The 16,288-nt window shown below is 39.8% G+C and overlaps 1 protein-coding gene across 1 annotated transcript in view; it reads left to right on the forward strand.

Annotated features, from left to right (window-relative positions):
- csmd2 (CUB and Sushi multiple domains 2) overlaps window positions 1–16,288 on the forward strand; it is a 198,949-nt gene that overhangs the window by 58,328 nt on the left and 124,333 nt on the right. The window contains exon 5 of the mRNA XM_026299974.1: window positions 2,583–2,790. Within this exon, the coding sequence (XP_026155759.1) occupies window positions 2,583–2,790 (208 nt within the window). The remainder of the gene's footprint in view (window positions 1–2,582; window positions 2,791–16,288) is intronic.

The raw sequence follows: 16,288 nt of genomic DNA on the forward strand, positions 1-16,288 counted from the left end.
AAGTAGAGTATTTGGCATGGTCGCTCTTCTGGACTCAGATAAGGGAAAACATGCCAGCACTGTCAGGCCAGAGATGATAGCAAGCCATTGATGGCACAGATAGTGTTTTACATTTCCTTTCTAATGCTCATCAATTTGTTCTCTTAGTTATAATCTACACCTATAATCTAAGAATGCATCATTTGTCCTGTAAGTGATTTAACACTTACATTTCCTGTAATCTCTCTTTTCTATGATGAATTCAAATTTATTACCATTTTTGTTACTGCATAACTTTCCTGAAAAAGACTTAATAGACAGTTATGCATACAGCACCTCTGTCTCTCTCTCTCTCTCTCTCACTCTCACTCACTCTCTCTCTCTCACTCACTCTCCTCCATGCCTCTCTCTCACACACATACAACTATTACAACTCTCATTGCACTGGGTATATTTGGTACATACAAACATGCATTTTGGTGCATATTAAACATGAATGTTTTTATTACTTGTATGCATTGCCCATGCTTTCCGTATCTTGGTTACCATGGAGCTCAGGAGAATCGTAGCAGCTCTCACACTTTATGGAAACCATGACATCTCAAGTGACAGCCTGAAAATGTGTACTATTCAACCATGGGAGGCATCTTGACATCTACAATTGACTGAGGAAAAAAACTGAATAAGTTTCTGTGTGCCTCACATATGGTAATGTTTTTAGTGTTTTGGTTTCATATTGTTAATGGTATGGCCATTTATAACTTTTCATTGTCATAGAGCACTTGCATCAGCAAGTGGCAGCTACAAAAATGGACAGAGCAATGGAGAGAGTCAAGGTGAAGGGGAGATTTTGGAGTCAGAGACTTCCCGTCAAGTGTGAAGAAATTGTCTTGTGTGGAATATCAATGCACTTCCTCATCTTTTCTTCGGTCTGTCTTCTACTTCCTGTCACTCCCACTGCAACAATCACCTGTCACCCTGCTCGCTATCGCTCTTTTTCTTCACTGTCCACCTTCTCTCCACACTTTCCTCTTACCTATCCTCGCTTGTCACCTGTCATCCTCTTCATCCCTTATTTTTTCTCCCCCTTCTGTTGTGGTTTCCCTCCTATTTAAGTTCACACCTCACAGGTTTCTGCTCGTCCGTACACTCCCTTGCCCTCCCTCAGGGGTGTTGCCATAGTGACAGGTACGATGGATGATAGACAGGGCGCAGCGCCTCTAAAGCTCCTCCTCCCCTCTTCAAAATACAACTAGTTGGGTGCCCACTAATGAATACCAGATATGGACACACACAAATTAAAGAACAGTAATGGTGTGGTTTAAAACTTTTGATGTGTCCCCCCTCCTCAACAGAATATACTGTTGTATTTGAGTTTGTATTCCACAAATTGTGCAGCCACTGCAGTCCAGATGGCACATGATACTGTATTGTCGAAAGCTGTAATGAACATATCAGACACTGGGCAGGGGAATTATCCTGGCAACACATTAAATACATGCTGTATTATTTAATAGTCTCCTTAAAACAGTCTTAAGGAGTTGAAGAGTTGTTTTGATTAACACAAATGCAAATTAATCTGAATTTAATCACCCCCCATCCCCCACCCCCACCCCCACCGTCCCCCATATTGCATCAAGTTGCGTCACACATCCTACACTGCTCCTTGCTGACTGTAAAAGCACTGTAGGGCGTTTTGCAATTCCGCGACTGCTGTCTCTCTGGCCTATGGTAAAAATTGCAGACAAAAGAACAATATGTGGTAACTCGTTGCACATTTTCATGCTAGTGAATTTGAAAATCTGCTAGTGGCAAAAAGATAATTTAGGAACAGAAAAAAAAAATTATAAATATGCATTTTTAAAATGCCAAAAGAAGCTTGAGGTTCCTGGCAAAACATCAGCTACAAAGCTCTCACTAAGTTCAATGTATGTGAAATAGTTCAAAAGACTTTTCTTGCTGAATCATTTTGTTCCTGTCTGTGTAATATATTTGTGTTTTTTACGACATCAGAAGATCTCTTCCAATTGAGGTATCTTGTTTTACAGAGTGAGCCTGTCAAGTTCAGGGAGCAGGCCTGCATCTTTTGTTGCAGTTTCCTGTCTGCAAATATGTACTGTGTGCTCTGGAGTTTAAATGGAGTTTCCTGCTCACTTGTGCAATGTGATTCTTGTTTGAAATATATTCCTGACAAGATGAAAGCATCTTCTGGCATCTTTACCACATAGATGGATTGTCACTGCAGCCAAAAACAAGTATAAAAATGGCATTTTGGACAATACAGCATGTCCAAAACACCAGTGTAAAATGTTGTCAATGAAAAAACTTTCTGTAGCCCTATATCTGACATCTTTCATCCAGAACAGGTGCTGCAGAAGGGATCATATAATCAAAGCTGTCAGTTTCAATAAGGTTATAATAGCGAGATCAGGTTTTAGTAGTAGAGCTTCATGGTGCAGTTCTGACCTTTAGCTACAATTTGTGCTTGTTAGGTTTTCACTGCACTTGCTCACCTACTATTTTTATTTGACTACACATTATCACTGCATATGTTTGTATTTCTCTCTTTTACTAAGATTCTCTCTTATTTGTGCTTCCTGCAGCAGATGATGGGTGTGGTGGGACACTGCGGGGCCAGAGTGGTGTGATCACCACTCCCAATTACCCCGCCGAGTACAACAACAATGCTGACTGCACCTGGACTGTGCTCGCCGAGCCAGGAGACACCATTGCCCTGGTTTTCTCAGACTTTCAGCTGGAGGATGACTATGACCTGCTAGAGGTCAGCGGCACTGAAGGCTCTTCACAGTGGTGAGTAGACTGCAGCATTTTGTCTGGGGCCTGAGGTGACCTAGAGACAGGAAAGGAAAAAAATGCCTACTTGTGCATCACTTGTCTGCAGGCACTTTTTTGGATGAAGGAATGGTTAAAGAATGGTTGTAAATGAATTTGTTTTGTGTAGTTCTAATGGAACCTAGCTAGCTAATTGATTATGAATCGTTAAGTATCTTTCAAATGAAAAATAATTAAATTAGCTTTGAAATCAATCACAGCTCCCCCCCCCAACAGGGTCAATGATATTTGTGGTTTTAATGACTAATTTGACTAATTTGTTTGTTGCTCAGACTCACTCTTACTCTGTTACTCAATCTCACACTAAGACTCATGCTCAGCATTTATGATGAAGAGGTAGGATATCTTGGCGTCGGTGTGGGTCTCTCACCATCTGTGGCAGCTCCTCCTTTCTCTGACAACTCTCTCAGCTCAGGAAGTAATTAGTGAGCTCAATTACCACCGCCAGACATATAGTGTTGTTTCACCCAAACCCGCATGCACTCGTGCATGCAGCAGAGCCCATATGGGCACGAATGGACATGTGCACATAAATCTTCACACTTTCTGTATTACTTTCGTATACCTGAATTTGTACAAGCAGAGGTACTCTCACGCCCTTCGGCTTTGCTTTCCCTCACTCAATCACCAAACAAAGCTAATATATGTTTGTGAAGTATGCATGGGTTGAATAAAACACCTGCAATCCAGCAGGCAAATGCACTGCACTTTCTCTGGCTTTAATAAAATATAAAAATGCAGGTTTTGCTTCAAGATCATATAGCAGACAGGCAGTTTGGATAAACAAGCAGACAAGCAGAGAGAAGAGACTTTGAAATTACAGCCACAGGCAGCTGCCAGGAAGGGACAAGAGGTACGACTGGCTGAGCTATTAAAGACTTGGAACATAAGGCAAAAGAAAGAGTGACAGAGCACTGTTCATAGGGGAAACCGGTTCAGAAAGAATATATAAGACAGCATCTTAGAGTGAGATGGCCCCTGGAAACTTATGTCAGTTTCACTCATCCACTCACTAGTTAAGCAAAACACTTTCTAAAATGAACTGATTGACTCTGAGAGGTCTTAAACCTGAAAATTAAGCCTTTTTAGATATTAAACACTCTTTGAATCTCAGCTTGGGCGACTGAGAGTTGATTACTTCGCTTACTCCCACAGAAGACAGCCTGACTACGTTTTTTTTTTCACATTTTACAGTGTCATCAGCTTCTTTTCCCAGTCTTTGATTTAATCCCTGTTGTTGTCTGGGGTGCCCAAATCTCTACAGAGTCTATCATCTTTGTGGCAATTGTTGCCGGGGGCGCCTGTGGTGGTGCACCTGTGGCATAGCTGCACTGTCATAAAGAGAGAGAAAACAGTGGGAAGAAAGTGACCAGAAAGAAAGGAGAAAAGATACTGGCAAGTGATGAAGAGTGCAGGTCTCAGTTGCACACTGCAAAGGACAGCACAAGGAATGGAGGAGACAGTGCAGGCATGCTGGCTTGCCTGTGTTGTTTCATTTTTTTTTTTTTTAGTCATGCTGGCTTGGGTTTTACCCACAGTGTTGACTGTCTTATTCCAAAACATAAAGCCTACCAGCCTATTTTTAGCAAAAAAAAAACAAACTCTACAGTGACTATGTAGCTGGGTATCTATAATTTTAGAGTGAGCAGGGGGGAATAAGGGCAGACAAAGAGGGTGACAGGGTCAAACAGTCACAGCGACCAGACACTGAGGAAAGAAGTGGAGAGGAGGGCAGGACCTTTGAGAGGAGATGGAAATGGAAGTGGAGAACTAGATTTATAGGTGGAAGGATTATGACTTGCCAGCTGGTGGCCAATTAGAGAGGTCAGGTGCAGTACCATGATGGTGCTGACCTGAAGCCCACATCCTATCAGTGAATGGCTCGGTGAGCCTCCGCTCAGTGGGGCTTTATGATTCTACGCGCTCCCTTTCACCATATAATTGGACTGGTCTGTGATTTAATCACACTGGTTTTTACAGGGATAACTTATAGCTACATTTAAAGTGCTAATTTATTTTTTTAAATCTGCTTTTTACTGTGAGTTCTGGTGTGTAATTTCATATAAGATAAAAGCATGTTCTCATTAAGTTGATTGTACAAAAAAGTATTATGTGTTACTTTCAGAGAAGCTATATATAATATTTTATACCTATACTGTCTTCTTGGTTTTTTTTTTTTGTTTTTTTTTTTTTTTTAATTGTCTCTTGGTTCTTATCTCTTTTTATTGCACTCTGGGATGAGATCTCTTACCTGAATTTAAAAGACAAGAACAGAGCTGATAATATCCTTGCGGCCTGACCACATGGCAAGATTGAAAGTATTAGTGGGCTTTTATCATTTTATAGCTATTGAGTGTGTATAAAGTTGATATCCCACCATCCCACTGGTCACTTTATTCAAACATCAGGGAGTTTTAGGAGCAGTATAGATTGATGTCTGACGGACAGGTTGAGTGGTCCAATAGGGAAAGAGAGGCCTGGGATCAGGGTCGAAAGCAGACTTTCCTGATCGATCTTAAACAGCTCAAACAAAAAACAGGTCATAAAGGTCTCTGTTCTCTTGTTGTTTGTGTCTTTGTATGTACTTTGAGAAGAAAGGAGTAAACCAGAATACTAAATGGCATCAGTCACTACTGAGAACATGCCCCCTTTGCGTATGTCAATTTTCCTCATCTAGATTCTGGTTTCCCACACCAACTAGCGCTTTGATTGGGGGTCGTGCAGAGTTAGCTTTCTGAAAAGGCAGTCTTTAAGACTTACTGCAGAAGCTAAGATATGCACGTGGACTGGAATGTGGCAGTGGGGAGGACTGGTGAAAATGGCAACTGAACTCTGCTGCCATTCGGCATTACCCTGACAGGACTTCTTCCGTGTTCGTTGCCCAGGGGAACACATTACTCTGCCATTACACTGTTGCCTGTATCCACATTGATTTTCTTCCCCATCACCGTCCACTTTGAGGCAATGTAAATAACGCCTGATGCTCGCCAATTGCTCGATACTCATTCGCCTGCTTGCGACTAAGCAGAACTCACAGCTATTTGACTTGTAATTTTCTTTGGCACTCAATTGTTTTGCAAAGCACCATAATACATTTTCATCTACAAGCAGTGCTCCCTCGAGACATTGTGAGAAACTCCCGGAGCACCTAGGATATTGTAAATAGAAAGTATAAAGTGCCTGAGTTTGAAGTTGAAAGCAGTCAGAATATTGGTATTACGCCCTTAGTTCTACAAAAAAAATGTCAATCTGCTGAAAAAAAAAAAAAAAAATGCCACACAGTTCAGTGATCACCCCACTTTACAGTGCTCCCAAACAAAACTTATGTCTTCGTTTTCCATTCTGGCAACTTTTGCAAACTCTACCACCCATGAGGGTTTTCTTCTTATTTTGTATGTATCCATTTCTCACAGCACAAAGCTCTGTGGGTAAATGCTTATTTTTTTCCGTTAGGAAACCTGAGAAGCCGATGACTGTCGATCTCTCTAGGTAATCTCCTATTCCTTCTCTTCTCCCTTTTAGCCCTGTACCTTACGGACTTGAGACTCTTGACATTTAGCGAGAATATGGGTTTAAAACCTGCAGTACTGATATACACTAACTTAACCCAACCCATAGAAAAGCATGTCTGTTTGTGTGTGTGTGTGTGTGTGTGTGTGTGTGTGTGTGTGTGTGTCAGAGAGAGAGACAAAAAGAGATAAACAGTTACTGTAGAAGAGTACAGAACTCTGGATGTATATTGATTGACTGTTAGGTTGACTCACTTGAGAGTGAGTGAATGGTGTTCGGAACAGCTTTTTAAGTCCACGGGCTGTTTTCTCTAGTTTCCGATGGGATTTGGAGCAATATGAGTGTGTTTCATTTTTGTGTAGATAAATGGCTCAACTTTTGTTTTTATGTTTTCAAAGAGACAGGTTAAAGTTTGTTTATTTATTTTTTTATGTTGGGGCTCATGAGATTTAAGTTTAGCTTTACTGCAGCTCACTTTGTTATACCTGAACTTAGATGACCCATTTTCACATTTATGTACATTAATATGAATATACACATAAAACTATGAACATGACAGAAGACTCGATTGACTGTTCATTTTTTTCATGTGCATGCTTACCGCTGTTTGTCAAGGACTTGCAAACTCCACAGCAGTGCAGTGGCTGCGATTCATGTACCCTCCTATGAAGTATTAATACAACAGTCAGAAGAATCGGTGGTTGCTCGTCTGTGATCCCCAAAGTCCTCAGCTTCAAAACATAATTCATCGTACTTGCAGGAACTAAGGCAGTTATTTTTGACATGTAAATACAAAATATTGGCAGAAGGCACTTTGCATAGATGTGTTTTTAAACGAATACTGCGTAATGGTTGAGTGGGTTTATATAATGGGTATGAAATGTTGAATGCAATTTTTATGCATTGCTTATGCTGTTTCCTTTTTCCTCACAACACAGACTTGTGGAGTAAAGGAGACTTTTTGCTTTGGATTTTTACTGGTAATTCACTGCAACATCACTAGTCTGGTCACGTCTAGGACGCTCTGACTCTGTTTCTCTCCCTCTCGCTGTCTCTTCTTTGTCAGTGTGTCTCTCTCCTGTTTCTGTGGGTGCCATAAAGCATTTGAATGGATAGTTTGGTCTGATTGTCTAATGAAAGGCTATGGTCTTTCATTAGATATTCTATAATCATTTAATGTAAGTGATGCTCTCACCAAAAAACATTCACACACACACATTATCCAAAACAAAAGGATAATGAATAGTGTGCATTGGATTCAGTCAAGTTTTTCCAGATTCCGGACTTTGAGGCACAGAGTAAGATATTCGTTCCATGCTTGAGAGAAGATCTGCTTTTGATTTGTGCATTCACGAACACGGTCTACTGTTGACTTGTGTGTTCCCATAACTTTGAATTTTTGTTGAAATGGGAATGATGGGAATGATGTACATGTCTAAAAAGCCCGCAACAATGTGTATCTAAACTTAACAATGGATAAGGCTCATTTAGAGATAAACATTGGTTGTGATGGAAATGTCTAACGGCTGATGTGACGGATGGTAATGAAGCCCTGACACACGTCAAGGATCATCACGTCAAAGACAACAACAAAAAAAAAAAAGCCCACGGATCATGCTGTGAGGGGGTTATATATACCAGCCACATCTATCACATCCTCTTATCTAGCTGCATCTAGACCCCTGTCTGTTTCTCTCCATCATACACATTCTTTCTCTCTCTGTTGCCACAGACTCTCTATACTCATCTGCTACCTTTCACTGATTCTGACTTACAGCAGAATCTAAAAGCATGAATTGTGCAGGCACTGTATTTCTGGTTTGTTGCTTTTAACTTAAAATGGGCAATGTGTATTTTTGCAGAATTTGTTTATGAAAGTTAAAGTAAGTCGAGGTTTTTTTTTTTTTTTCTGTTTTGAATCTTAAATATCTTTTATCGAGATTAGAGTCGATTCATCTTTGTCTTTTGAAGAGCTATTAAATCTATAGGTGATAAATGTGTGAGGTCTTCTGCTGGCTACGTATACTGTTTGTACATATTGTAGGTATTTTTAAATAAATAATGTGAGCCAACAAACAAGTTGGTGTGATGATTCATCTCAATAAGAGATCTATTTCTGGAAAGAACTTCTGAATTGCTTCTCTGTAAAGACAGGTCCATCCATTTTATGCATTCTCTTTTTAATTTGCCCGGTAATTAAATCGTCAACATGGCCCTTTTTTTGTTTTTTGTTTTTTTTTCGTCCATTGTCACTTCTTTTTCTTGCAGTGTCAACTTATTACATCCAAAACCATAGTTTGGCTTATCAAACTAGTGGATCAATAGCTGTAGTTGCCAGTGGCCCTTCGAAGTCTTTTTTGTCTGAGTCAAGATTTATTAACAGCACTTGGTTGAGGACTCAATCTGCAACGTGCCATCGATCAAAACTGCAGTTATGATGAACTTTGCACCACCCGCCAAGAAATGCTGCAGTGGAACATTATCTCCAACACCTGGTGTTATGCTGAAGATTGGCACACCCCAGCACGCCACACTTTGTTACTTATGCTGTCACATTGCTCAGGCTAAGAGCTGAAGAGAGGGGATTTGGAGTGCAGGGAGCAGGGGCCAAAGCTTACCCACGTATTCAGTCAACTTCTCAGGCTTGCATGTTTGTGTTTTTCTCAAGGTGAGGCCTTTTTCAGTCACATTATTAAAATCACACGACAGCAAATGCGTATGGCAAGGCATTATATGTCATTATTTGTCCTAATTGTGTTATGTTAAAAGCAGCAGGTGCAGCAATTTCCTATTCAGTATTTAGTTTAAACTACAAACCAGCTCTACCGAGGCAATGGCCTGCATAGCACTGTGTCTGTGTAGGCATGTCTAGCCATGTGTTACCTGACCCCAACCCCCATCCCATTGAGACCAGAGAACATGTAGAGGTTATAGGTAATGGGCCAGAGCACTGTGCTCTGACTGGGTGTATCTTTAGTTGTGTTTACTAAGCACCGCACCACTGGGATCCAATCTGTCGCTTTAACAGTCCCACAGATGCACTAATGGCTTATGATTTGTACTCAGAGACATATTTCAAGTGATGCACATTGGTGCCCTGAGTCTGTAAATAGATCGGGGGCTTTTCTGAGATGCACTATTTCATTTATGTTTAAAAAAAAAAAAAAGTGACAGTTTTTTTTTTGTTTTGTTTTTTTTAATCATGTTCTCGTGGGGGAACTTTGATACTGACATAGTGTCCATATTTCAGAAGCTTTGCTGTAGCACATTTATGAATAATCCTCTTTTTGACTGTTTGTCTCTTGATCTTTAATCCCCAAACGTCTTAATTCTGCCCTGTAGGTCACTGTGTGCTGTCTGTACTTAAGAGTGTCATCTTTCTACTTGTATTACTTCATTAATTATATTAAGGAATAAGTCCAAGGAGCTGTGTAGTCAAAACCACAATTAATCTTGTTTCCTGCATCCTTGATCATCAGACGCTTTTGTGAAAACAATAGTTATACATGTATGCTTATTCTTCAGCTTTCATTGATGCTTTATCCCACAGCTCACTTTGATCCCATAATTCACTTCCTGGGTCAAGTGCTGCTGCCCTAAAGAAGGATGGCTTGCTTCAGAAGCTTTTTTTTATGGTGTGATCAAAAGAGAATAGTGGCTGTATGGAAATTGATTTTCAGTCCCTTGCTTGGTCAACATCCCTGTTTTCTGCCAGATCTTTGTGTCTTTAACCTAAACCTCACTCAGTCTTTCTTTGAGAGTTGGACTGGGGGCACAATAAGCTTCACAGGACTGTGAGGCGCACAAGTCGATTAATCAATCACAGTAATTAGTTAAGATAGTGCTGTAGAAAGAGGGAGGGCTAAAAGGAAATGCAAAGGAAAATATGAAATCCATTGGCCAAAAACACAGTGCACTCAGACCTTTGTAGAGGACATTGGCTACAGCAATTAGATTTTTAAACCAGGGCAGTGAGGACAAACAGACACAGCACTTTAATGCCAAGTCATTGCATTGCTTCTGATTGTGTAATGGTGTGTGTGAGTGCGCTCAGGCACACATGCATGACTTTAAGGCCTGTGGCAGAATAAACCCTTCAGTTGACCAGATGTGTGTCCATTAATGAATGGACACACATACATTAAACAGGGCAGCAGTTAGTTCTTTTTTGCATGTGAGGTTAGCTAGGAGTGGCACTGTGCTATGGCATAGGGCTGCCTTACAATCTGCTTATTCATCTTACTTTACTGGCCAATCAAACATGGACCTGATCACACACACCTTTCCTTATTATTTAAGGTCAAATTTACAAGTCATATACTTTCAAAGTCAAAATGACTAAAGGTGGATCTTACTTTGCAGTCTGGCATTGCTGCAGTAACAGCAGAACATCTTGTCCCTAAGCATCCCCTGAGTGCACAGAGATCTCGCTGTCTGTTCTGGGTCATTGCTCAAGCCCAAAACATCCCTATTCTGTATCTCTAACCTCCCTTTTTTCACCAAACAACTTGCAAATGTAACAACAAAGGGCACAAACACACACATGCCACATATGCAGCCTTTCCTTTGGAAAAACAGCCTTTTTGACAAGTAATTTAACATGACAGCATCACCCAAGAGCGTCAGATAATTTGCCTCCTTTCCAATGCAAATCACCTTGATTTTGATGAATCAAGAACTATTGTGTTGATACAAGTGGAGTGATCTCCTGTTTGCAGACAGTGGCACTTGTTTCTTCTAAATCCCTGAAACAAGTGCAACCCCTGCAATCAGCGTAAGCCTGGCAAAACAAAAGAGGTGATGTTAAAACTAAAGAGGAACGGTGCAGTGAAATATAGCACACTCTTGATGCAGATGTCAACAATGTGTTTTAAGTCACAAATGAGTCATTCTGGACTCCGGGCACATAGACAATTAACACAGAATGGAAGAAGAATAGAGGGATCAAGAGAGAAGGAGGGAAACCGAAAAGGTGAAAATAAAGCAAGGACATGCTCTTTGGTTTGGAGTGTAATATATCTTAATCTTCTTCTGGACAGCAGGAGAGGTTGCGCCTCTGTACGAATGTTAGTTTGTACAATCACTATGTATTTGTTTCTCCTCTTGTTCTAACTTGAATCTGTTTGTGTGTTTGAGTTGTGGTAAATAAAACTCTCATTTACTAGACAGATGCTCTCTTTTTTTTGGTGACACCAGGCCAATATGAATATATTTGCAGAGGAACCTTGATGAACGTGCCTTAAATCTGCAATTACAAGCCATGCAGCAGCATACACCCATAAAAACTCTTTTTAACTGCTTCAATAAACATGGGGGCCAAAGTGCAGCAGGCAATGGCAGCCCTTACTGTGAAAACTGTCTAACCTATAGAGGAAAAGTCAGTTTCACGATTTTAAACTTTTTTTTAACCTAGTTTGAAATTTCTAATGTCAGTAACTGTACGTTACATGGAGCCCCAAAGTTTTGAAAGATAACATCTTTTTATCCTGTGCAGACATAACACTGGATATCAATGTGTGCACAAGTTGATATCTTGTTTGAATTTTCTACAATAACTAAACTTGTGAATTCATTATGTTTTCATGGAAAAGCCTCATAGACGCTGCAATAACATAATCACTTACTGCAAGTCATTACAATTCATTTCCAGTTTTCCCGCTACTCAATTATGTTTGTTACTGCAGTTTAATTCTGTTTTATTACATTAACAGTTCTTCAGTTTTTGTAGATGTTTTTGTGTCTTGGTAAATGTTTTTGAAAATTTTGGAACATCAAAAAGTTGCCTTTTTTCAGCTTTTAAGTCAAAGTTAAAGTGATATAGTGGTTATGTGATCCATTAGATTAGAAGTGTGTTTTTGCTTGGTAGATATTTTTGGAGAGTGCCAGAGAGGTGTCAGCATCATATTGATCTCATAGCACTGCAATCTTTCTTAATCCCACTTTTCCACTGACAGCATGAGACAGAAACAAAGACAGAGAGAAGGGCAAAAAATGTTTATTTCAACAAAGCTCACTTTACGACTGTCATGGCAGGACTTTATAAGTGCATCAAAATGCATTATTCAATCATTGGTTTCCTTGTATTTCTAATAACCTAAATGCTACAGTTATTCTACTGATATGATTTGCTAGGTATTGGTGTTAAAGTGCTGAAATTAATGAATGGACACATACATTAAACAAACAGCTCATTCTAGTTTACCTTGCCTGTACCTCCAGAGTGCAGACTATCAGCTATACCCCTGCCAACACAATGATGTTGTGATATATATACAGCTAGCATTGCACCTGCCTGTCTTTTTTTAACACTGATGCTGACTGCTTGCCACCCTTTCTGTTTTTAATTAGATGGTCTGATTAGAGAACATTGACAAGATGGGTGGGCGGGGACCGGAGAGGAAAAAAATAATTAAAATGGGGATTAGTCTGGTCTGGGGCTCATGCAGACAGAATTAACGGCTAGCGCTGCCTGGCTGTATCACTTGCAGATCAGTGTTGCTAATATCACAGTTTTATTAGCTCCACTATCCTCCCCAACTGTGTGATAACTGAGGATTAGGGAAGGTGCTGTGGCCAGTGAACCAGGAAAAAACACTGTGATTTGTCTTAGCATGGCTAATTAGGACGTTGTTTGCATGGATGATATGGATCAGAGAAGAAGCTGATCCTTTGACAGAAAGCCAGCTTTGGAGGCTTTATTGTCACTCAATACAAAATATATAGATACAGTGGCGCCCCCGAAAATTTTCACAGGGGTGGCCAGAGGGGGGCCAGAGCAAATCTTGGGGTGGCACACCAAATTGGGCCTCTAAGTGGTACCTCAGATTGAGTTCAGCTTGTGGCTGTCGATGCACGCTCCTAGACGTTTTTCCATTAAAAAATATACACAATATACATCAAACACTTTTACCTCAATTTTGAGAAACACACAAACATTTTGAAAAAACACGTTTCATAATTTTTTAAAACAGTTTGATTTTTGTAGCTGTTTGTGTCTGTAAATTAAGGCACCACCGCGGTCAGCACGCACATTGACTAAAATAGCTCATAGACATTGTTAGCGTCTGCTAGCGCTACTCTCTGTTTAAAACTGTTTAAAAATCATACTAAAAAGACATGATAACATTAAGGCCGACACTACGTAAATTAATATTACAGCATTCATTTATTTACTGGTTAGCTTTCTGGACTGGCTTCGACTGAATAGCAGGCTGCTAGCTGCCAGTGTTAGCCTGCCGCAGAATCCTTCTCACACAGAGAGGAGATTAGAGTGAAAAGGTGTGAGGCAACTAAATTAATTTATTACAGATTACAAAAAAGTGTGCGTTCTAATTAATATACCTTATGGATGTCGGACGCAATGCTTCTTCCTGTTCTGCTGACTGCTTATGCTTCTTCTTCTGTTGAAGCATTAAACGCCTTTTGGGACATTATCGCCCCCCACGGGTGGAGGTTGGATTTGCTGTTACCACTCAGTTGAAATTGGTGGGCAGCAGCGCAGGGTTGTATATATATTCTCTTCATGAATAATTTACTTATGATTTATTTATTTATTCATTTAGGCTTTGCATTTATGTCTTGATTGAAGATGATTGTATGGTTTGTATGCACTGAATATGATTTATTAAAAGAGTGGAGCTTCTCTGGGGGGGCCAGTGGGGTGGTCAGCTATTTTCTCCTCCTTGGAGGCGCCATTGCATAGACAGCTGTTGCAGTCTTGTGCATATGCATAAATAAACCAAATTGGACACTATATTAGATTGTTTACTTGGTCAGCAGGGTCTCAAATCCTCTGAAAAAACTTCTTTACTCACTGGCCAAGCATTTCTTTAACTGACCAAAATAATACTCTTTTGCTTTATTGTCATATATGTTTCTTTCAGTATCTCTGTTTTGTAGATTTTGTAGTAAACTTTGATGATAAAATGGGCTTATTATTTGCAGCAGACACACACAGGACAAGGGTATGTGATTTTTTTGGGGGGGGCTATAATAAGTGCTGTTGAGAAACTGTGGTATTGAAATTGTTTTACATCCATTGTATGTGTAATTAGCCCTAATAATGTCAGTTCAATTAGCTTCAGGGTAATTACCTATAAGAAGAACCATTTTCATTCATTTATATGGCTATGAGTTCTCTTTGCAGTATAAATTAAATGAGATCTGAATCTTAACTCTCAGGTAACACAGAAACAGTAGTACAGGATTTGCTTCTTGATAACCTTTCACATAGAGTTCTGCTCTATTTCATTCTTTTCCCCTTTTTGTTTCAGTTGTCTTTGCTTACACACTTGATCCTTTTAATAGAGCATTAAATTTTTGTTTTGGATATTTTTGTTTTGTATCAGAGGTAAAACAAAGCTGTTTTTCCCCTTTAATGTGCTATAAATAGCACCATCAGAGAAAGACAGATAAATAGTGCCACTGAGGGATTTTTCTGTTCTGCATGGAAGTCATGGGGAGGGAATGAAAGTGTTTGCTATAGGCTACACCAAAGTGAATACATTTTTTTCCTCTTTAGCATCCTTCCTTTTTTCCTAGAGCATGCTGACAAAAATTTTCACTTGGACTTTCTCTCCACTAGTTATTTTTTCCCAGTTCATTACAGCATACAGTATACCATTTTTATCTGTTTTTCATCTTTTCTCTGTCCTTCATAACAGCACGTCCCTTGACAGCACACACTTTCTCCAGGATCTTTAATTGGCCTGCTGTAAGCTATTCTATTGTATTTAATACTTTTAACGGTTTAAATTGCTTCAACCCTGTACTGCTCTCTCAGGTTTTTAGGCTGCCAAGTAAAATTCTGTTTTTCCAAATCTATACCTTTTCTGCTTTTGTTTTGAAACACCGTGATCCTTAGAGCTAAAACTACAATTTATTAAAGATAAACACAACATTTCTGTTGCATAATCTTTCTTGCTTTATTTTAGATAATGTAAAAACATAGTCAGTTCAATTGCTGATGCCTTAAAATATAAATATGCAAAGGAAACATGTTTTTCAAAATAAAACATCATTTGAATTCAACGTACAGTACGTTTTAAAGACTTGTAGATGATTGTTTTTCTCACTCCATTCATCTTCCTTTTACCCTTGTGCCATGTTCTTGATACCAACCCTTGGCCTGGCTGGGGCTCAGGAAGCCCCACAGCAGATTAGCTCAGGCTTTAGCTGTGGTCCTGACATCAAAGGTGCAAGGAGAGAGGAGGGAAACAGCAGAGAAGCATAGACACAAGACAGTAAACACTGGCACCAATATGTGAGAGGTGAGGAGAGGATATAGAACAAGGCTGAGCAAGAGATGTTCAGGATGAAGGACCACAGAAACAGCAGGGAAGCTGAAACTGAGAGACTAACTGCCAGCTCACAATGGCAGTAAACACAATTGTTTTCAACCACAACACATAGAAATTATATACCATGATGCCAGTAAACAACACGCAGTGTATTTTGCACATCTTTGAAACTCCATTCCAAGTGTATGTGAGAGGAAGATATGTGAGTGAGTCCATCTTTCTCATTCAAAATACATTCTCATCCTTTTTGGCTCACAGCCCCTTCAAACTCTGCTTATCACTCCCTGTTGCAGGCTGGCATTCCAAAGCAACTAAAATATCATGGTTCATTTCAGGTTTCGTCATTTGATTCATTTCAGATGTGGGCATAAGACAGGAAATTGTTCTTTAATGCAAAAGAAAGAAAAGTTCAGAAATAAAGAGTACAGGCATAACAGTGAAATTACCCCTTATTTCACTTCTTATTTCATTACCCTCAGGGATTTCCTCCCCCAGACCGGATTGCTTTTTTAATGTTACTTCCTGTGGACTATTCATACCTAAAATCAGCAGGGTATTTGGAAGAATAGGGTGAATCAACCAGGGGTCAGCAAGGGCAGGATGTGACAGTCACTGCTGCTGACAGTACAGGTGTGTTAGGGGTTCAG

The sequence above is a fragment of the Mastacembelus armatus genome, chromosome 11 (assembly GCF_900324485.2).
Source record: "Mastacembelus armatus chromosome 11, fMasArm1.2, whole genome shotgun sequence".
Lineage (NCBI taxonomy): Eukaryota > Metazoa > Chordata > Actinopteri > Synbranchiformes > Mastacembelidae > Mastacembelus > Mastacembelus armatus.